General features: G+C 53.0%; 8 protein-coding genes across 8 annotated transcripts; 5 read left to right on the plus strand and 3 right to left on the minus strand.

The window, feature by feature from the left end:
* Nucleotides 1-1,518: 1,518 nt before the first annotated feature.
* Nucleotides 1,519-4,671, plus strand: P175DRAFT_0499562 (putative lipin Smp2). Its single transcript, XM_040896761.1, has 5 exons — nucleotides 1,519-2,035; nucleotides 2,097-2,167; nucleotides 2,232-2,505; nucleotides 2,562-3,456; nucleotides 3,514-4,671. Exons 1-5 carry the CDS (start codon nucleotides 1,927-1,929, stop codon nucleotides 4,376-4,378), a joined length of 2,214 nt encoding a protein of 737 aa, XP_040754395.1. The 5' UTR covers nucleotides 1,519-1,926; the 3' UTR covers nucleotides 4,379-4,671.
* A 331-nt stretch (nucleotides 4,672-5,002) lies between these two features.
* Nucleotides 5,003-6,055, plus strand: P175DRAFT_0474764 (putative transcription initiation factor TFIID, 31kD subunit; the record flags this gene model as incomplete). The annotated part of the gene is made up of 2 exons (XM_040895221.1): nucleotides 5,003-5,894; nucleotides 5,937-6,055. 2 exons carry the CDS (start codon nucleotides 5,003-5,005, stop codon nucleotides 6,053-6,055), a joined length of 1,011 nt encoding a protein of 336 aa, XP_040754396.1.
* Nucleotides 6,056-6,175: 120 nt separating this feature from the next.
* Nucleotides 6,176-7,182, minus strand: P175DRAFT_0454226 (uncharacterized protein). The gene is made up of 2 exons (XM_040894562.1): nucleotides 6,984-7,182; nucleotides 6,176-6,784 (listed from the first exon to the last, which is right to left on the minus strand). Exons 1-2 carry the CDS (start codon nucleotides 7,126-7,128, stop codon nucleotides 6,534-6,536), a joined length of 396 nt encoding a protein of 131 aa, XP_040754397.1. The 5' UTR covers nucleotides 7,129-7,182; the 3' UTR covers nucleotides 6,176-6,533.
* Nucleotides 7,183-7,312: 130 nt separating this feature from the next.
* P175DRAFT_0454230 (rRNA-processing protein UTP11) lies at nucleotides 7,313-8,547 on the plus strand. The gene is made up of 2 exons (XM_040894563.1): nucleotides 7,313-7,518; nucleotides 7,584-8,547. Exons 1-2 carry the CDS (start codon nucleotides 7,423-7,425, stop codon nucleotides 8,394-8,396), a joined length of 909 nt encoding a protein of 302 aa, XP_040754398.1. The 5' UTR covers nucleotides 7,313-7,422; the 3' UTR covers nucleotides 8,397-8,547.
* On the minus strand, nucleotides 8,439-11,452 carry P175DRAFT_0555667 (histidine biosynthesis protein HIS4). Its single transcript, XM_040900646.1, has 3 exons — nucleotides 10,519-11,452; nucleotides 8,882-10,447; nucleotides 8,439-8,814 (listed from the first exon to the last, which is right to left on the minus strand). The coding sequence occupies exons 1-3, from the start codon at nucleotides 11,363-11,365 to the stop codon at nucleotides 8,621-8,623; spliced, it is 2,607 nt and encodes an 868-aa protein (XP_040754399.1). The 5' UTR covers nucleotides 11,366-11,452; the 3' UTR covers nucleotides 8,439-8,620.
* A 633-nt stretch (nucleotides 11,453-12,085) lies between these two features.
* P175DRAFT_0431416 (glycoside hydrolase family 47 protein) lies at nucleotides 12,086-13,626 on the plus strand (the record flags this gene model as incomplete). Its single annotated transcript, XM_040893487.1, has 2 exons — nucleotides 12,086-13,481; nucleotides 13,544-13,626. The coding sequence occupies 2 exons, from the start codon at nucleotides 12,086-12,088 to the stop codon at nucleotides 13,624-13,626; spliced, it is 1,479 nt and encodes a 492-aa protein (XP_040754400.1).
* Nucleotides 13,627-13,873: 247 nt separating this feature from the next.
* On the plus strand, nucleotides 13,874-14,404 carry P175DRAFT_0530099 (uncharacterized protein; the record flags this gene model as incomplete). The annotated part of the gene is made up of 2 exons (XM_040899755.1): nucleotides 13,874-14,088; nucleotides 14,161-14,404. The coding sequence occupies 2 exons, from the start codon at nucleotides 13,874-13,876 to the stop codon at nucleotides 14,402-14,404; spliced, it is 459 nt and encodes a 152-aa protein (XP_040754401.1).
* Nucleotides 14,405-18,999: 4,595 nt separating this feature from the next.
* On the minus strand, nucleotides 19,000-21,836 carry P175DRAFT_0530101 (uncharacterized protein; the record flags this gene model as incomplete). Its single annotated transcript, XM_040899756.1, has 2 exons — nucleotides 19,000-21,162; nucleotides 21,261-21,836. The coding sequence occupies 2 exons, from the start codon at nucleotides 21,834-21,836 to the stop codon at nucleotides 19,000-19,002; spliced, it is 2,739 nt and encodes a 912-aa protein (XP_040754402.1).
* Nucleotides 21,837-21,867: the final 31 nt, after the last annotated feature.

Below are 21,867 nucleotides of genomic sequence, written 5' to 3' on the forward strand. Positions count from 1 at the left end.
TTCTAGCTTATAAACGTGCTTCTTCAAATCTCCGCTAACTTCGTCCTTCTCCTTGACTCGCTTCCTCAGATCGTCGCGCTGTTTCTCGAGTTCCTTCAACAGTGAAATGTGCTCCTCTTCCTCGTCGGTGGCTTGCTTTTCCAAGGCGTCATTTTCATGCTGCAGGTTTTTTAGTCTATCGGCCAGTCGTGAGATATTTTCGTCTTGATCCGAAGTCGCCGTATTCTGCTGTAAATTGTCCGAGTGGCCGTGCGAAATATCCACACCGCTGGCTGCTGGCGACTGCCTGCGTCCACCCGATGATCTTTTCCCTTGCATGGGTCCACCACTGTGCTCGCGAGCCATCATGGGGGCCGAAGGAGTGGGAAGCCCAGCAGTCGACCGGGGTACCGACGCTCGAATGGTAGGGCCGCCTGCTGGAGCATTTGGTTGGGACTGCGACGCTGGGAGAGGCTTTGTGCGCACGTGGATGATTGCACTGGGAGTCTGAAAATTGGCTGCGCTAACGGATAAGACGCAAATATGATATATGGTCCCCGGGAGAAGGTTCAGAATTTCGACTGCGGTTTCTGCTCGTTTGGATTCGCCCACTGGAAGTTGTCGTTAGCGTCGCTCTTTGCATCTAAATAGATCGGTAAAAGAGGGGTAACACAACGGACAAAATGAGCAATTTACCTTTAGTGCCATTTACTTGAATGATATGCTTGTGAATTGAATTGTGGAATTCTGGTTGCTTCCAGGCAATCCGAATCTCACGGGCGGTTATTTCTTCGAGGGTGACTTCCGGAGGAGGAGGGATATCCAATCCAAGTTTTTCAACCAGCACCTCATTGGGAGTCTGACAGACCTGCCACGCACGGTATAGGAGCCTTTAGGAGCGTGTCAATTGGGTGCATTCGAAGCGATAGCAGCAGGACGGCTGTGGAAACTCACCAGGTCAGAGCCCAAAGGATGCTGACAGCTAGAAACAGAGCCATGACGCCTCGTACCCTCACACGGGGAACTACGCCGGGGTAGGCGTCAAATGGAAGGAAAAAAGGCTCATACATCCTAGCGTCAGTCCATGGATAGAGGGTAGGCGAGAACCGGTGGACAGGGTGACGAAAAACCGTCCGTCTCTTCACAGGGAAGGGTCTGTCTGTCTGTCTGTCGCTCTGTAGGTCTGTTTCTTCGTCTGCTTAATTCAATGCGCGGGAGGTCATGTGAGCCGTGAAGGGAATGCTTAGTCATAGCCTAGTTATGAACTTATGTACATAGTAGATCCGGATTGGGACACTAACCAATCCTGGTTAGTCATATATGCAGAGCGGGATTCTTTCATCCCAAAACGGTAAGTGCCGTGGGCGGGTGAGGCGGCAGATCTATTTCTGTATTGGGCACTCACGCTAAGACCCAATCCGGCTAATGTCCCGTCGTAATGCAGCAATAATACCTGCTTATATAACAAATGCACCACGTATGTTGGGTTGTTGAGTCGCGGCCTCCTCCCAACGACGACTAACTTGCCAACCTTCCCCCCCTCCTCTTCTCCCCCCCCCAGTTCTTCTCTCTCCTCTCTTAACTACTTTGATTTTTTTTTTATATCTTGTTATTGCAGTCATCTGCAACTCCTCTCGTTTTGGTTCTTCTCTCGAGATCTTTTCTCTCACTTCCTGGTTGATGCTGAGCTCTTTGAGTCTCTTCTCATTCTGCACTATTTCCTACGCTTTCTCCACTCGGGGCATGTCTTTCGGCCATTGTCACATGCGCCGTATGTAGGCGGCAATTCCTGCCTTTTGAGCTTACAACTTTCTGTGCCCCTCAATTCTGCTGACCTCATTTATTCTGCCCTGATATATTATTTTTCTTCTTCTTCACCTTGTCGTTTTTCTGGTTGTTTGCGATCTTTGATTCTCGGGGTGGGGAGCTTCCTGTCAACCTTTCAGCATGCAGTACGTGCGAAGTATCAGCGGCTCCGTCTCCAAGACCTGGAATTCTATCAATCCGGCCACCTTGAGTGGAGCTATCGATGTGATTGTGATTGAGCAGGAAGATGGTTCGTTCCTGAACTTCCGAGCCCGCGTTATTGTGTATTTGCTGACTGGGGTCGGGACTAGGGGCCCTTGCCTGTTCGCCGTTCCATGTTCGATTCGGCAAGTTCTCTCTGCTTCGTCCATATGAAAAGAAGGTACTTTGAACCCACGGTCCTTTCGCGTGTTATTGGAAAGGGGTTGACTGACTTTCATCTCAAGGTGGAATTCAAAGTCAATGGAGTCAAGCAGGATTATTCGATGAAGCTAGGAGAGGGTGGGGAGGCATTTTTTGTCTTTGAAACAACAGACGAGATCCCGGCCTCGCTGCAGACATCGCCCTTGGTATCACCAACTGCTAGTCCAAAAATGCAGAGCGAGGAGAATCTGGCACCCTCTCTTCAGGAACCAGAGTATCTGGACCTGGATCGATCCGGAGGTCAGGCATCTAGCCCCACCTTGATCTCAAGGGCCGCTCGGGCCTCTAGTGATTTGGGTACTGTGGTCCTCCCTTGTCTGGTATTATGTACTTCCATACTCATCTGTGACTAGGCGTCGTGACTCCGTTATCCCAGTCTTCGGATGATTTTACTTTGGGCAGGCCCCGCCAGAACTCATTCGGTGCGGAGCCGGCAAAATTGGATCGCGCGGTTTCCGATGGTATCCTGCCGGCTGGAGGTTATGCTGCGACTGCCAGTGTAGCCGATAATTTCCGACTCCAGCGCTCTGGATCCTCCGGTTCCAATGACGACGCTGATCGCTCCCGACGCTCTCAAAGCCCTCCCCTGTTATCCCTCGAGGAGGCTGTCTCCCGTGCCACGTCTCTGTCGAAGAAACTTTCCGGGTCGAATATCCCGTCTCACGTCACCGATACTGGTGATCTGATGCTTGATATGACTGGATATAAGAGCAATGAGGAAGATGCTCTCCGCGCGGAGGTCGTTGCCCGCAAAATCCTCGCAGAGGAGCTGGAGGGCAATTATGACATTGGAGCGCTAATTGGGGCAGACGAGCACGGAAATTTATGGATTTATAGCAGTGAAGAGGCTAAGGAAGCGGCAAACCGTAGGGCGACTTTCAATGCAATGCGCCCCAGTTCTGCTATGAGTGAGAATGCGATTTCCGATCCCGGATATCACAGTGATAGTGATAAGTCCCTCCGAGAAACTTCTTTTCCAACTCGACAATATCGTGCGAAATCCGATGTTCAGCCTGGCTTTCCCACGCCACCACAGTCCCCTACCCAGGATTCTATACCGGCGGAGCCCGTTCGAAACTATGCAAAGACGCTACGTCTCACGAGTGATCAGCTCAAGGCGTTGAAACTAAAGCCTGGTGCCAACGAAATGTCCTTCAGCGTGAACAAAGCTACCTGCACGGCCAGCATGTATCTATGGAACGGCAACGTGCCCATCGTCATATCGGATATTGATGGGACTATTACCAAGTGAGTCCTTGCAATCTATATTTCATCCCTTTTACAGTAGACTAACCGATGTGATAGATCCGATGCTTTGGGCCACGTTCTGAATATGATCGGCCGAGACTGGACTCATGCTGGTGTAGCCAAGCTGTACACTGATATCGTCAACAACGGCTATAACATCATGTACCTTACCAGCAGATCGGTTGGTCAGGCAGATTTAACGCGGACGTATATTTACGGCGTTTGTCAGGATGGATATCGTCTCCCCAAAGGCCCAGTTATCATGAGCCCCGATCGGACTATGGCGGCGCTTCGACGCGAAATATACCTCAGAAAGCCAGAAGTATTCAAGATGGCGTGCTTGAGAGACATATTGGGGCTTTTCAATGGAAAAGAGAATCCATTTTACGCTGGATTTGGTAACAGGCTTACCGACGCTCTTAGCTATCGATCTGTGAACATCCCTTCTACTCGGATATTCACTATCAACTCAAATGCCGAGGTTTCCCTCGACCTTCTGAGTCTAACTAAATACAAGAGCAGCTACGTTACGATGAGAGAGCTCCTCGATCACTTCTTTCCTCCAGTCAGCTTGCTGGTTCAAGCTGGCGGCGAAAACTATACGGACTTTACCTATTGGAGGGATGTCCCACAAGACTTGGACGACTTCTCAACCACCGACAGTGAGAATGAAGATCAGGGAGAGGAAGAGGAAGACTATGACGGCGAATCGAGCGAAGAAGATGGTAGCGACCTGGACGATGAGGAAGCTACCGAGGAAGATCTTGGCGCAAGCTATATTTCACAAGATTCGACTGACGGATATGATGGGCCAAGTATGCGTTTGGAAGATGCGGAGGAAGTGGGAGCACCTGTTGTTACAGCTAGCCCAAGGGACTCAACTCCGTCTACGTACAAGTCTGCTCGTTCCGATGAGGACTAAGCCTCCTCGATTGCTTCAACATCATATTGGATATATTTGGCGATCTTTCCGCACGGCGTTTCCCTCAGCTTATAGATACCCCTCCTGGGTAGGATTCTTTTCTTTGACAGCCCCCTGGGATAATGTTTTTCTTTGCACTCAACCCGCATGATAGGCGTTTGCCCTGGTTGCATATATGCATTACGTATTATTATTATTATTGTTGTTGGGGTTGTTATTATTGAGTTGAAGAATGCTAGGCTAGATAATATACTGTAAGATAGAATTGAATGTGGTTATTATTTCATTTGAAACTATTCACAATCTTTGTATTGTGCTGTGTTGAGTTGCGAGGGGAAGCAAGTTTCCTGTCTTGGCATACATAGTGCGGATCCGGCAGAATCTCCAAGCAAATGAATACCTTCACCTCTTCTATTTAGACTCTTTCTTGCCTCTTCTCCTGTTCCTCTCACCACTCCACATTCATACCTCCCGGGACTTTCCCGAAGGATATCTCCTGGTTATATGCGACTGGCCCTAAGCGACTCCGCAGGCCCCAAACCGCCCACCTGATCCCGCAGCTCATTCTCCTACGCAACCGCCAACCGCATAAATTCGCCCATCCACCCCGAATTATCCACAACCATGGCATCACCAAACCAATCCCAAACAGGGCAATCCACTCAACCGCTCACCCCTCCCGCAGAGCCCTCCACCAACTCCGCATCCGCACACACCGCAGCCCCTTCGCAACTACCACAACCCGCCGCCACAAACACCACCACACCAGCAGCAGCAGCAGCAGCAGCAACAACGACGACGACGACGACGACGACAACAACAGCACCACCAGCACCAGCAGCAACGGCAACGACAGGAGCAGCAGCCCCCAACCAATCATCCATCTCACAACCCGCACAAGTCCCCTCGACCTCGCTCAAAGACAGCGGCAAGTCGCGTCGCCCGCGCGATGTCCGCCTCATCCACATGCTCCTCGCCTCGCTCGGCGTAACCTCGTACCAAGAGCGCGTGCCGCTCCAACTCCTCGACTTTGCGTACCGCTATACATCCGGCGTCTTGCAAGATGCCGTCCACCTGGCGACGGAAGGATACGCGGGCGGACCAGGCGACGCAGCCAGTACGAGCCGCGGGCCGTCCGAGGTGAACAGCGTGTCACTGCCTGCGCTCCGACTCAGCATTGCGTCGCGACTGCATTATCAGTTCCAGACGGGGCTGCCGAAGGAGTTTCTGATGGATGTTGCCGCGGAGCGGAACCGGGTCGCTTTACCGGGGGCTACGAGGGGGTTTGAGCAGCAGCAGCAGCAGAAGCAGCAGCAGCAGCAGCAGGTTAATCGGGCGGCTGCGAGCCAGAGCCAGAGCCAGAGCGTTTTGATGGGCGGGATGAGGCTGCCTCCTGAGCGGTTTTGCTTGACGGGGATGGGGTGGAAGATGGCGGATGAGTGGGATAGTGAGGGCGAAGAAGAGGTTATGGAGGAGGACGAGGAGGAGGGCGGAGAAGCGGGGGAAGGAGAAGATGGTGACTCGAAGGCTAATGTTACTGGTGTGGGTGGTGGTGCAGGGGAAGGAGACGAAGATGAGGATGAGGATGGGAAGATGGAGGATATCTTTGGGGAGGATGCTGTGATGGGGGATGGGGATGCAGATGGAGATGGGGATAAGGATATGACGGATGTTTAATTGAGCCTTTTTTTGGTTTCTTTAAAAAAAAAAAAAATCAAGGCATTGATTGATGTATATTTCCTGGATAAGATGGATATCCTGGTGTTTTACTACATTCTTTCTTTTCAAGGCTATGCAAGGTAAAAGGAGAGATTCAGTTCTTATTATAATTCCACCGGTTGCTGTATATAATCAAAGCAAAGCTAAGCTCTTGAATGCAAGCAGAAGACTGTTAGAAGAGGGGATTAACAAAAGAAAAGAAAAGAAAAGAAAAAAAAGCCCACATCATAACGCCAGAAATATACAGATATACAATCACGGTAATAAATCATCAATCACGCCTCAATCAATGCAAGCTGTCCTGTGCCATCTTTCCAGATTCCAGTCCCAATCAAACCCATCCGCAGTTGCAGTTGCAGCTGCAGTCGAATCCAGGAACGAAAGAGCTGAAAAGAAGAAGAAGAAGAGTGAGGATTCCTGGGCTTCACCTTCACCTTCACCTCTCACTCTTCCTCCGCCCATCCTCCCTCATCATGCGAATCACCTCCTCCCGCCTCTTCTCAACTCTTGCACTTTCCTCCTCCTTTGCTCGTTTCCGCTCCTCATGCGTAGCGAACCATTCCTCTCTCGCGCGGTCTTCCTCTTCCGGACCGGCCCAGGCTAACATGCACGTGTTCATTGCGAGGCGCTGTGTTCGACATACCCAGGTAGCTGTGACGGTGCGATTGGCGGCGCATTCAGCGAACGCTAAGAGTTTTCAGACAAGCAAAGATGTCAGCCGTGAGTCCAAATCCACGACAGCGGCAGCGGCGGCGGCAGCGGCAGCCACAGCCACAACAACGACAACGACAACGACAACGACAACGACAACGACAAACAGAATTGAATGGACTATAAATGCAAGGCTGGAAAGGCAGCATGGAATGGAATGGAATGGAATGAATACCTTTGACTTCGGCCGCGCAGTACCCTCGTACACGCTTGTAGTATAATTGCTTCACTTCTGCTTCTTGGGCGGCGGAGAGAGGGAGTGGATTGCGGAGGTTGTATTTTGGGTCAGATTGGGATTGAGGGTTAGTTGATGTGTCCATGGTGATGATAGAGAGAGAGAGAGAGAGAGAGAGAGAGAGAGAGAGAGAGAAAGATGGTGAAAGGAATTAACCAAGGGAGTAAATGAGAGGTGAGGTTCGATTTTAGTGAGTTGCACTAAGAAAGGAAGAGATCCTTTTTTTTTTTCCCGCTCACTTGAATTTTCCCTCTTCAACTACCACCATCACCACCACCACCACCACCACCACCACAATACTTGTCATTTCTCTTCGACTCGGGGATTTGAGCTTGGGAATTCAAGAATTCTAAATATCATAATTACTCCCCTCGCAAAAATGTCGTCCATGCGAAACGCCGTCCAGAGACGAAACCACCGCGAGCGTGGCCAGCTCAAGAGCCGCGAAAAATGGGGTATCCTCGAAAAGCACAAGGTATTTTCCTCCTTTTTTTTTTTTTTTTTTTTTTCTCTCAAACTAATTAAAAAAAAAAAAAAAAGGACTACTCCCTCCGCGCCAAAGACTACAACGTAAAAAAAGCCAAAATCAAGCGACTGGAAGAAAAAGCCCGCGATCGTAACCCCGATGAATTTGCGTTCGGGATGATGTCTGTGCATTCGCAGACAAAGGGGAAACACGGTACCGCGACCAGGGACTCCGCCGCCGCGAGGGGACTCAGCCACGATGCGATCAAGTTGCTCAAGACGCAGGACGCGGCGTACCTCCGGACTGTCGGGGAGAGGATCCGGCGGCAGATTGGGAAGGTGGAGGAAGAGGTGCGGATGCAGGAAGGAATCAAGGGGGTTTTGGGCGAGGATGAGCATGGGAAGGATAAGAAAGGGCCAGCAGGGGAGGAGGAGGAGGATTTTGACGACGATGATGATGATGATGATGACTTTGGGGTTGATTTTGGAGAGGTGGAGAAGCAGCCGCGGAAGTTGGTTTTTGCGGATGATCGGGAGGAACAGAGGGATTTGAAGAAGACGTTGGAGGAAGGGGATCTGGAAGATGACGAGGATGAGGATGAAGAGGAGGATTCGTTCGCGGCTCGTCAGCGCCAGCCGCAGCAGAAAAAGTCCCAGAAGCAGATCGATGCAGAGCGACAGGCTTTGGCGGCCGCTCGACGGGCGAAGAAGATGAAAAAGAGAGCCGCCGAGGGGAGAGAGAACAAGTTGAAGGCGTTGCAGAAGCAGTTTACACACATCTCTGCTGCAGGACGTGCGCTGGACTTGCAGCGAGCGAAGATGGCGCATACCGTGGGCGGCGTCAACAAGAACGGCCTCAAATTCAAGATCCGGGAGCGCAGGAGGTGATGCTCCTCCTCGATTTTCTCTGCTATGATTAATGACTGGTCTGGGGAAGAAAAAAGTTTCTGTACATTTAATAGATTTTGCGTTTATATCATTCTGCTGGGCGTCTAGATACCATGTCCATAATAATGCACTCAAGGCATCCCTTTTTTTTTTACTGGGCTCATCTATATATACATATAAAATATGGTGACGGGGAAAATATCCAAACGAAACAATAATCTGCTTTACTGTTGCTTCATAGCTGCAACACGGATGCTCACAGCCCGCTTGTGGGCGTCTAAGCCCTCCACCGCAGCCAAAGTTTCTACCGTCTTGGACAGTCGGAGAAGTCCCTCAGCGGTCAGGTTGGAGCTTGTGATGTGCTTGACGAATGATCCAAGGTTAACACCGGAGTATTGCTTAGCATATCCGTATGTTGCTAAGGTCAATGTTAGTGTTTTGCCGGCTTTCAACTCTGGGCAGGAGGAAGGGGGGGGGGGACTTACGCAAAGAGTGGTTTACTCCAGCAGAGTAATCACCCACACTCTCCGGGGTCCACTGTCCGATGAAGACACTTCCGGCATTCTCCACCTTTTCCACAACGGCCTCCGCATTCTGCATCTGCAGGATCAAATGCTCGGGGGCGTAGTCGTTGCTGAGAGCCATGGCCTCATCAATGTCCCGCACCACAAATGTAACCGAGTGTGCTAGGGATCCCTTGACAATATCCATACGGGGAAGGGCCTTGGCCTGGGCGTCAACTTCGTCTTCAATCGCCTGGAGCTCCTGCTCATTCAAATCAACAGCGATGAGAATAACCTGGGAATCGACACCGTGCTCTGCCTGACTGAGCAGGTCCGATGCGACAAAGGCAGGGTTGGCGGACTTGTCGGCGATCACGAGCACCTCACTGGGACCAGCAGGCATATCAATGCTCACCCCAGCAGAGGTGTCATTAGCAACCAGCATCTTTGCTGCAGTGACAAATTGGTTGCCGGGACCCAGGATCTTGTCCACCTTGCTGACGCTCTCTGTACCGTACGCCATCGCAGCGACGGCTTGGGCGCCTCCTGCAAGAACGATGCTCTCGGCTCCAACCTTGTGTGCGACGTACACAATTTCTGGGGTAATGCTGCCGTCCGCACGTGGTGGCGAGGCCAAGACAATCTTCTTGCATCCAGCAACCATAGCGGGAACACCCAACATCATGGCAGTGGAGGGTAGTACCGCGGTTCCACCGGGGATATAGAGACCAACACGCTCGATAGGTCGTGAGAAGCGCGAGCATACCACGCCGGGCATGGTCTCCATCTGAAGGCCATCGTTGCTACCCTTCTGAGCGCTGTGGAACTTGGCGATGTTGGAGATACTGACATCGATCGCCTCCTGAATTTCAGGAGAGAGCTTCATCAACTCGGGGGGGAAGGGGGCGTTGAGGACGGGCGAGGTCAAGGAGGTAGCCTTCTCAAACTTGTGGGTGTACTTGAGCACTCCAGCATCTCCGTGCTCGCGAACATCCTGGATGATTGGGCGGACAAGACCCACGATGGCGTCGTTGGACTTTTGGGATGGGCGCTTGAGGTATTCCTGAACTGTCTCGGCGGAGGTCGATGCGGTGATGACGCGAGTCATCTCGATTCGGGAATCGTCGGGTTTGGGTTCTTCCTTTTCAGGAGCAGGGGCTGCAGGCTTAGGCTCAGCTGCGGTAGGAGCGAGGCCAGCCTTCTCGGCCCACGGGCCTTTGGCATCGCCCTTTCTCCTCTTCACCTTCAGACTCTTCAAGTCGAGATTTCGCTCCACATCCTCGAGACTGACACCAGCTGCGACACATCGGGTCAGAGCAAAGTAAAGGAGATCGGCGGCTTCGAAGGCGATCTCTTCCTTGGTAGTTGCGCGGCACAATTCATCGGCTTCTTCCATAATCTTGGCTTGAGTAAGCTTCGGTTCGTTAAAGAGTCGAGCGGTATAAGATCCGGCGGGGGCATCGGCTTTGCGGGCTTGCAGAGTCTTCTGCAGACGGGCAAGACCATTGTAGGGACCAAAGCAGCTGGCAGTGCCGAGGTGGCAGAAACCTTCCAAGGGTTAGGGTAAAAAAGGTCAAGAAGATTTGTTATTGGGTCTAAAATTGGGTGAAGTAACATACCTCTACCAAGCTGTCTGACGACAAACACCAAGCAATCGCTGTCGCAATCAAAACCCACGCGGATCAACTCTTGCACATCTCCACTGGATTGACCCTTGTACCAAAGGCCACGCTTTCGGCTTTGATACACACCAGTTCCGGTGCGGAGGGCTTCCGCAATACTCTCATCACTGCTCCACACAAAGCCCAGACATGTACCTCTCTCATCCGTCACCGTTGTGGCGTAAAGGCCATTGCCTGCATCGACGACACCGCGAGCGGCAATGAGCGATGCGGCTTGGATCTTGCCATTGGACTCGTCGCGGTCGACCACCAGAGAAGTAGCGGGGACGATGCTGACAGCCCCCTGCTTCATTGTATCCTTCATCGATTCCTCTGTGACAGGTCCGGAGTAGGTGCGGTATAGGAGCTGAGCTTCAGAGTTCAAGCCGAGTTTAACGGAGATGGCGTGGACAGCGGTGGCGTCTGTGCAGAGGCCGGCATCCTCTCGTTCGATATGCTGGCATACCCATTTCTGGAAAGATTCAATGTCGCTATCGGATGAGGTGTAGACAACGAGCCGCGACGAGGGGACGGACTGTTCTTGCGTGAGAGCCGTCAATTGGGCGAGAGTGATGAAGATCTTGGCAGCACCGGCATTGAGGATATCAACGAGATCTCCCGTCGAGGAGATGCTGGTGGCGTCAACGTAGACATCGAGGCGGCGGAAGTTTTGGCGGACAAAGTCCTCTGCTTGTGCGAGACTCGTTACCTTGACGAGGACACGGCCAAAGTAGGCGATCTGCTGCAGAGAAAGGCCGTTGGAGGGGGAAGTGGGGTCGACGGAGACGAGGAAGGGAGTGGCCATGGCGGAATACAAGGAATGGATTTGATGTGGATGATAGTCCCCAGTCAGGGGGAATCAGATGGCAGGAGATGAGTGAAGTGGAGGAGAGAAGAGGGGCAGAGCGGACGAGGTTCAACTTCAAGTGTGAATCATCATAGAATTTCTTCTGCCCCGCGTCGCCTTCACCGCCTGAGGTTAAAGAATCATGATTGGCGTAATTGAATACGGTATGTTACACTCATATAAAATACCTAAGGACATGTTCAGGCAGCAGTACCTGTATCTGTACTATGGTATCGATAGGTATGGATGTATTAAGAGTACCGGATTTAAGCCGACACTTGACTAAATGCAGTTTAGCGGCATGTTTGTTTACAAGAGTACCTCCGCTCCTTTAGGTACCTAGGTACTTACTAGGTAGGTACCTAGGTATAGTACCAAATAGATCCTCGAGAGAATTATCCTCCATCCATACCTATATATGAAGGAACTGAATCCTATGACTCCGGAACCCTGGGGAGATTCTCCAGCACTTTGCCTGGTTTGAGCTTGGTCTGTCCAAGTATCACCAGACCTGCAAGAATGTGACATCGTGACCCTCATTTCTCCACCTTCGCATGTGTTTATTACCCTCTCCCCCCGTCACTCCTTTGGACTCTGCTGCTTGCAATTATTCCATTAATCAGTCCTTTAATGGTGCTTTACATGCATTGATCATTGTTCCCGCATTTCGAACTCAGGATGCGTCTCCACCTCCTCGCTCTCCCCGCGACGGGTTTGGCCCTGGTGGGCTCCCCCAGTGGTTCTCAGGCGGACACTGTCAAAGAGGCCTTCTCACATGCGTGGGATGGCTATATGAAGTACGCGTTCCCCCATGATGAATTGCTCCCGCTGTCCAACGGCTATGGCGACTCGCGCAACCACTGGGGCGCGTCTGCGGTCGATGCCCTGTCCACTGCCACGATCATGGGGAACGCAACCATTGTCACCCAGATCCTAGACCACATTGCCACGATTGACTACTCCCAGACCGCCAGCACCGTTAGCTTGTTCGAGACCACGATTCGATACCTGGCTGGGATGCTGTCCGGGTACGATTTGCTCAAGGGCCCTGCTGCGGGCCTGGTGGATGACAACAAAGTCGACGTGCTGCTGGAGCAGTCGAAGAACCTGGCCGACGTCCTCAAGTTTGCCTTTGACACTCCGTCCGGAGTCCCATACAACAATATCAACATCACCTCCGGGGGGAATGATGGATCCCCCACCAACGGATTGGCTGTCACGGGCACCTTGGTGTTGGAATGGACACGTCTGTCGGACCTGACTGGGGATCCGGAGTATGCGCGGCTGAGCCAGCGGGCGGAGTCGTATCTCCTGCACCCCCACCCCGCGTCCAGCGAGCCATTCCCGGGCTTGGTGGGCAGCTCGATCAGCATCGAGACCGGGAACTTCACCGACGGCTCTGTCAGCTGGAACGGAGGCGACGACTCGTTCTACGAGTACCTGATCAAGATGTACGTGTATGACCCGAAGCGATTTGGCGTTTACAAGGACCGGTGGGTGGCGGCGGCCGAATCGAGCATGAAGTATCTGGCTTCGCACCCGGCGACTCGCGCCGACCTGACCTTCTTGGCGACCTACAACAACGGCGAGTATGGGTTGAGGAGCCAGCACCTGGCTTGTTTCGATGGCGGGAACTTCATCCTGGGCGGAAGCGTGCTCGGGCGCGATGACCTTCTGGCGTTTGGCGTGGAGCTGGTGGAGTCCTGCCACGAGACTTACAATGCGACGGTGACCGGCATCGGGCCGGAGGCCTTCAGTTGGGATTCCGGCGCAGTGCCCCGTGCGCAGGCGGCCTTTTTCGATACGGCCGGCTTCTGGATCGAGAACGGCGCGTACATCCTGCGGCCGGAGGTGATCGAGAGCTTTTACTATGCGTGGCGCATCACGGGGCAAGAGGAATACCGCGAGTGGATCTGGAACGCCTTTGGGGCGATTAACAAGTACTGCCGCACGCCGTCTGGGTTCGCCGGGCTGACGGACGTGAACGCAGCCAACGGCGGGTCCCGGGATAACAACCAGGAAAGTTTCCTATTCGCAGAGGTGATGAAATACAGTTACCTGGCATTTGCCCCTGGTACAGATCCTCCTCCCTCCTCCATCCCTCAGCGGGTTCGAGAACCGAGCTAACCGACGCAGATGACGAGTGGCAAGTCCAGCGAGGCGGCGGAAACACGTTTGTGTTCAACACGGAGGCGCATCCCTTCCGCATCAGTACGTAACTAGATGGGGTATTCAGAATGAGGCTAGTTTATTCTTCCCGTATCACTATGAGCGCGTTTGGCTGTTTCAGTTGTATAAACTATAAAACCCGGGTGGTGGTTGTAAAACCTAAACCGAACACTAGCGAAGAATGTATGAGTGAATTTGAGCACTTTCCAACCTATATATATATATTCTTCACTCAATCTCATCTCCACAGTACTATACTAAACTTACTATACTATACGTATATATTCTTCCTCCACAATGTGTGGAATCCCCCGCCCCAGCACAGGCCATCGAATCGCCATCATATCCCCATCCGAACCCAGCCAATGTCAAAGCCAGCCCTACTACTACAAGCTCCTATTCCGCGACTCCCACACAACCACAGCCACCACAGCCATTTTCCGCCTACAAGATCCCACCGGGACATGGGAGATCCTACGGGCGTCATCCAGCAGGATAGATTTACGGATTGAGTACGTATGCCTCCTCTCACCAAATTATTTTCACCCTAATAACTAACGAATGGGGAAAAAAAAAAAAAAAAGACATCACGGTGATCTGTCCTCCCCCCTCTCGGCCCTGCGGAAATCCCAGCCCCTATATCGGTTCCGGCTTCGTCCCGGGGTCGTGTCTGCGTCGGCTGGGAGTCCTGAAATGGAGTTCGATCTCCCCGAGAGACTGGACTTGGGGGTGTCGGAGAGGGGGATTGTCGGGCGGCAAGTGACTGTTGTGGTGGAGGGAGAGGATTGTGTTCGGTGGATTGGGAGGGGGATCGTTGGGTTTGATTAATTTTTGTGGTATTTTTTTTAACGAGTTGAGTAGTTACGGAGTACTGGAGTGAATATATATTAGCACCATCAGCTGGGGGAAAAAAAAAAAAAAAAAAAAAAAAGTAGAGAGGCCTCGTTGACTCTGACAATACCTACTCCTAGTGTAGAGATAGTGATTCCACCCCCTTCTCTCTTATCGGGAGCAAGGTCTGGTTTTCTTTCACAATCGTCCGTTCTCTTTCCCATCGTCGAGTCCGCAGCCAGCCTCGCATCCGGCGAAGTCCCTCGTGGAAAACGTCCCCCAGGTCGTCCAGCACCAACGCCAGCAGCACCAGCGGAATGGAGATGCCAAAGCCAACCCCAAAGGTATATTTGGCGACATAGCCGAGATTCAGCGTGCCGTCGAACTGCGGCAGGTTGATGGTGAAAATCGACGAGATGAAGGACAAGGGGAGAAACACAATCGTCACGATGGTGAACACCATGAGGATCTTGCCCTGGCGAGTCGTCCCCGCGGCCTGGTCCCGCGCAAATCGCGCCTCCAGTGCATTCGCGTGTTTTTGCTTCAGATCCAGGAGATTCGTAATCGACGAGTAGATCCGTTCCGCCTGTTTATCCATCCGGTCGATATCCTTCAGATGCATGTCGATGGTCCGCTGCTGCTCCTTGAATCGCTTCTTGACTTCGTACTGTGACCGTTGCTGCCCGTGGTAGATTTCGCAAACCACTTCTTGGAAGTCGACGAGCACGTGTTGTTGGTGCTGGAGCACCGTGCGGATCATATTCAGCTCGTCGCGGATATCCTTCGCCTCCGAGAGAAGGCCGGTTTCCTGGCCGATATTAAGGAGGTTGTCGACAAACAGCGGCTGATCGTCATGGTGGTGGTGGTATCCTTCACCAACTGTTGTTGGTCCGTTTCTGTCATCGTCTTGGTCGGAATCGTCCACGGCCGTGGCCCCCTGGGGGGGTTCATCCTTCGGTCGGGCTGCGAACCGGCTCAGCTTTCGGTGGTTCTTCAGCCAGTTTGATGCTTGTGCGGAGGCTCGGTTAAATTGGTTGAATAGGATACTCTCCCGGTCTGTCGCGATCCCAATCGATGCCTCAAACATATCCAAAAACTGGTACTCCTCGTCGCCGAGTCGGTGTCGGTCAAATACGCCCGAGCACCGGTTCGTGATGATGATGGCTAAATCATAGATTGAGCGCACCGGCTCGCGGGTCTTGGAGTTGATGTCCTCGATAATGCCATCCAGGACATTCAGCGGGTCATTCTTGGGTTGTTCCCACCGCTGCGGAAAGCTCGTGACGATCAAATTCGGTCCTAGAATCCACATCCACAGCTGGTCCACCATGAATATCTTCGGATTCCCGGAGCGCCCTCGGGTGGTCTGATATCGGTACACCACCTGGTCCTGGTCGCGCGACTTCGTGTCGATGTTCGGGTAGAAGAATTGGTCAAGAGTGCGCCGGATATGCAATGAAGTCGACGACGACGACGCCAGATGTGCACGGAGCAGCATCTCATCGCGCGTGGGCACTCGAGGAACAACGCTCGGGCGAGGCGTCCCAGCATGCTGGATCGCCTCGAGCATCTTTTTTCGCCCGTCCGCCGTCTCGAAGTGCAAATAAGGCATGAAGACACAGACGTTGCACGCGCTCGATGCCCACAGGTCCTTGCCCAAGGTCAACGGAGGGCGCGGCGACTTATCTCGTCTGATTGACGAGCCCTTGGGAGCCGTCGTCCCTTTGGGGGTTGTCGTGCCTCCACGCTTGCTGCCTTTCTTCCCTTGGGCGTTCAAACTGTCATCCTGCGAGTAAGAGTCCACCCCCCGGTCCATTTTCCCAGCGCCGCCGGGCTTTGGCTTCTTGGACCGGCCGACGGCGGCCCCGTCTAGTTTGGGAGACGGCGACGATAGCAACGGCGAGACCAGTGGCTCCCTTGCCCTCCCATTAATAAGAATCCGGGGCGACTGATTCTCGTCCATCGTTTCCTCGACACTGTCTTCAAAACTCTCGTCACGTAGTAGTCTTGTCGTCGCGCGCGGGGTACTGTGGCACAGCGGTCGCATGAAATTCGAATGCGTTCTCTGTCCGCGGTGCTGATAATTAAATGACTTCTCCAGCCCCTTGAAGCTCTCCACATCGTGCGCGCCTTCCTCGATAAACACCTTGGTCAGGAGTGCCTCGACCCAGGCCATATTATTCGCCGGCAAATGAATCCAGCGGAACTCCGTAGATTTACTGTTCGCCGGCAGCGCATGAAACGCCTGCTTTCTTGGATTCTCGGTGTCCCGTCCGTACAGCAGATTAAAGACAGAAGTCCGCTTGACGCGGTTCTCATTGTGGAAGTTCCCAAAGTCCACAACCGTGGCCTCGAAGCCTTCACAGGCTCCGCGCGCATCGGTAGATAACGCAGAGACATTGTTATAGGGCGCCAACAGCGACACGATCTCCTTGCACTTGCACTGGGCTGCGCGGAGAAACGGTGTACTCCCAAAGTTATCCCTCAGCCGTTGCTTCAGCTCACTCCGCTCCAAAAGCACTTCGACCACCTCGCGATGCCCGGCCTGCGACGCCAAATGGAGCGGGGAAATCCCATTCAGCAATTGCGCGTTGACCTTTGCACCGGCTTGCAACAACTTCCGCACGGTGCTCTCCGACCCCCGATCACAGGCGTTATGCAAGGCGGTCCATCCCCCATCACTGCGCGCGTTCACATCCGCGCCGTGTCGCAGCAACAGAACCACGATACGCTCGTTCCCATGCGCCACAGCCAGATGCAACGCGGTCTTATTCCTCAACTCGACGGCGTTCACATCAGCCCCGGCTCGCCCACCATTCTCTATGCCCTTGACAAGAAGGGCCCTTGTCAACAACATCTCCGCCAGCCGGTACTTGCCCGTCGCCGCCGCCCAATGCAACGGCGTGCGTCCCAGCTCATCCGGCTGATCCAGCACGCAAACCGACCCGAGAAGTAACCGGACCACATCCTCCCCCCAATCACACACTTTATCCGCCGCCAAATTATGCAGCACATTGCGTCCACGCGCGTCCAACGCATTCACGTCCGCGCCCTTCCCAATCAACGAATGTAGGACATGCCAATGATTCTTCCATGCCGCCGTCATCACGGCCGTGCGACCTTCTCTATCCACAGCCTCCGGGCTTGCCCCGTAATCGAGTAAAAGCTGAACCACACGAACGTGGTTTTTCTCAACGGCACGAAGTAAAGACGAAGCAAGTGCAGAAACCGTTGCATTCCCTACCCCTGTCCCACTATTCTTCTCCTCCCTATTCGCATGATTACCCAACGCCGAAAGTAAATACTGTGTTGCTCCCGCGGACCCGCGCTCACACGCGCGCAGCAGCCCAACCTTCAAAAACGCCTCGGTGAGTTGTCCGCTCTCGCGTGCCGTCGCGACCACCTCGCGTAAATCTTCGATCTGGTCGTTTGCTGCGGCTTTCAAGAGTCGGGGTTCAAGTCGGTCGTGGCTAGAGCTCGCCATACTCGAGCGGGACCGGGACATTTTCTTCCTTTCTTATTCTCCCTCCCTGCTCCCCTGATTTCTTTGAAAATATTAGATGATTTAGGCGTTGAGAGTCGTATTATATATTTTCCGTACGTGTGTCATTGATTGGTTGGTAATATTGGCAAAAAAGGCTGAATTCAATCGGAGGAGGGAGGGTAAGGGTCACTGAAAGCGTGTTATCGTCGCATTGAAGGATGTTTTCCCTTCTTCTTCTTCTTCTTCTTCGCACACTCTCTTTATACAGGGTTATTCTTCACGATATATATCCACATATATCCACATAGAGGAGTATCTGTGGTGTTGGAGGGTGCGACATCGGGGTCTTGTTTTTGGCTTCTGTTGCTCTCTAGAAGAAGACGAAAGTGAGCAAAATAGTAGACAAATAAAAGGGAGAAAGAGGGCAAGAGTTGAACAGATGAAGAGATGAAGAGAAAGACAACGAGGGATAGAAGAAAATCGCTTAGCTGCAGACTGACAGACCGTGCACTAATTTAGCCTCGTTTCGTGCCTCACACGAGCCCCAAAAAGCAGAGACGACGCTGACTGCAGAATTATGATTATCTCTATCGTTCTACTAAATAAACAGAAATCCAGCCGCCTCGAGGGAATCAAGGAATGCATATCGAGGCTAAGTGATGCTCAAGGAGTGTCGACGCAGGCATAACAGTATTCCAAAACGCAAAAGTTGACACACCGCAAAAACGAATCCCGGAATAAAACAAATGCGTCTTGCTGCTGAATGCGCAAGGAGCCAAAAAAAAAGAAGGAAATAACAAGAAAAATTGAAAACAAATCGGCTCTTTTCGGTCGCAGGTACGCCGTCCCAGCCCTGTTTTCTCTCTCTGCGCCTCTTACACTCTGACCAAAACATTACATAGGGAAAACCAATGCAGGTTGACAATAGAGAAATGCAATCCGGGGAAGCGGCCATGATGATTAAAACAACGGATAGAATTATTAGAAAAGGGTCAAATCATGACACAGTAAGAACCCCTACCCCTTTGGTAACGTGATACACCTTTTTTCTTTCTTTCTTTCTTTCTTTTTTGGGTTGGTCGGTCAGGTTGTTGCTGTCCTGCAGGCCCTATTTCTTGCCCCTTTGATTGGGAACCTGTTTCAGGATATCATCAAAGCTCATGTTGGGATTGAACTTGCTGACTGGTCTAGCGGGAGGGTCAATCGGAGCAACCCCGGCGGGTAAAGGAAGTGCCTCAAGGCCCGGATTAATGGAGTGACGATGTTCGGATCGGGATCGGATGCTTGGAGCACTTAATCGAGGGATGGCAGGAGGCGGGGTGAGCCCGCCGGGAGAGAGGAGAGGGGTGCCGGGCGCTTGGGGCTGGTAGTACTGCGACTGGGATTGGCCGGATAAGGACATTTGTGGGTGATGCTGAGGCTCTGAGGATGAACCCGCGGAGGACTGGTGGGCGGGGTAGGGCGAGGAAATCGACGACTCGTTCTCATACGGATCATCCATGGTCGGAGGCGCCAGGATGGCGTCCTCTTCGGCCCATTGCTCTGCCATCTGCCAGCAGTGACTACGTCGATAAACGCCTTCGACGCCGTTGATGACCACATCGGAGGGGAGGCTGACGACCCCCCCGCCTTCGACCCCGAACCAGCTGCGAGCCACTTTGCCGTCATTGTGGACCCAGGGAGCACCACCGCGGGGGGCAATGCAAAGGAAGTACTCGACGTCGTCGACGAATCTGACGGTTTGAACGTCAACCACGAGCAAGGGGAGTGCCTGGATGACGCAGTAGATGAGGATCCACTGGCCACAGCGGAGGTCAATCAAGTCATTGACCGTCTTGCCGTGAGCGGAGCGCCGCTCGAACTGCATAAACGCTTCAATGAACGGAGTGGGCCGCATGCTCTCGCGAGTGTAGGAGCCCATGAGAACCGCGTTGATGTCCGCATCCTTGAGCTTCTTGCCCATCTGCTTTCCTTCCTTCTTGGCATCCATGGGCTTGCGGGTGATGGGTTTCAGCGAGGGATACTGGGGGATATCGAACGGCACCGGGGGCTGGACCGGTGGGGTACTGCGGTCATACTCGCTCAGGATGATCCGCATCGCGCGATTCATCAACTCCACGGGGTCGGAGGTCTCGGAGGTCTCTGGGGCCATGTCCACCGTGCGCGTGGTGAGCGCCGTCCGGTCGACCAGCATGTCATAGAGGTCGCAACAGTCCTGGTACAGATCCTTCACCACCTGCCGGTTCAGACCACTCTCCTCGAATTGGTTCTTGCGCGAGCGGGCCTTGGGCGGCCACGAGCCGTACTTCTGGCGGTAATATTGCAGGAGGAATCGGCGGAAGTCCATGAAGGCTGCTTTCCACGCCTTGAAGCGCACGGTCTTGCTTTCGATGGCCGTCGCGGAATTGGCAATGCCGGAGAACACGGAAGGGAATTCAAAGTCGTTCAGCTTGCTATGCAGCACCTTGAGCCGGCTGTCCAAGTCAATGAAGCCGCGCTCCAAGCGTTTCTGGGTGATAGGGCTGATGAGTCCAAATTTGGGACTTCTCAATTGTTTCAACTCATCCAGTTTCCCGACGCCGTGCACAAAGCCCTCGAGATAAAGCGGGAAGAAGCGTAAGCGTTCTCCCAGCACGATGGCCTCGATGGTCTTTTCGCGACTCTTGCGTACGTCGGCCAGATACAGCTCATCGCAGTAGTTACTGAAGCTGGACGTGGCAATTTCGCCAAAGTTCGAGCCGTCGAAGTTTGTAAACTCAAAGCGGGAGAGCAGCGAAGCGATGTCCATGAAAATCGAGAAGAGAGACGGGGCCCGCGGGGTTGCAATCAACGATTGACCGAGTAAAAAGGCAAACAGGTTTCGAAAGAGCAACAGGGTTTCTTGATCTTCTGGTGAGATTTGGGTAGTGAGGTTCGACACATCGCTATTCAGGGGGATGGGGAGATAGAGATGCAGCTCCTGGGGCTCATCCAGGCCATCCTCTTCCAACGACATGCGCCTACTGCCTGCGCTGTCGTTGTCATTTTCGGTCCACTTGTGGGGGGTGAGCGGAGGAGATGCAGGGGCGCCCTCCTCGGGCTTTAATGACAGCGATTGGGTTTGTTGTTCTAGGTGATTGGCAGTTCTGGGATCGTTTCCGCGGGCGAGGAAATTGAGGGAGGCCGAGTCGGTGAAAGCCGTGGAATGAATTTTGAAGGAAGCTGGTCTGCCAGTATTTTCGGGGAACAAGTAGACGTATGTGTCGCCGGCTTCATTCCACAATTCGGTGATCTATTACATGTTGCGTTAGTAACACTGGCCCTAGAAGAGGTAAAGACAATATTATATATATATATATATATATATATATATATGTATATATTTCGTACCTGTTCGCCCTTCCCCAGTGGGGTCATATCGTAAGAAATCTTATGTTCGAGTCCGGCAATCCATGCACTCGGTAACTGGGAAGTGGTTGGAGAAGCTCTGGTATCTACTGAGCTCGCCCTTTGTCGTCCCGGCATCCAGCTGCGTCTCTTGGAGGGGGTCCCAGGGCGGGAGTCCGGAGCAGCCCCCGGAACAAAAAGGCCTCCCGAGGTGGAGGGTCTCCCGTTGCTCATCCTGCGACCGCGACTTTGTGGCCTTCCATCGGACGAATTCGATGCGGTATCGGCGAGATCCTGATTCACGGCCAAGAGGGATGGGGGCGGTGGAAGCGGAGAATCCAAGTCAAAGCCATCCATGGGGGTAGCCGGGGACATAATTGTTCGTGGTTCTGTGAAATCGGGGTTTGGGTTGGAGACTAGACGCGCTGGGCGGGAGCTGGTTCGACGGTGTTTCTCATCGGGAGAGGGCCTTGGAAGGCTCGGGGAGCGTGGAGAGGTTGGACTGGGAGCATCTTTATGGGATCCCAAAGAGAAAAGGGAGGATATCCGCTTGGCCGATTTAACAGGAGCGGACAGCATCTTCTTGAGATGGGCTATATGGAGAGGGGAA

Source organism: Aspergillus ochraceoroseus (assembly GCF_002846915.1).
Source record: "Aspergillus ochraceoroseus IBT 24754 chromosome Unknown P175scaffold_2, whole genome shotgun sequence".
NCBI lineage: Eukaryota > Fungi > Ascomycota > Eurotiomycetes > Eurotiales > Aspergillaceae > Aspergillus > Aspergillus ochraceoroseus.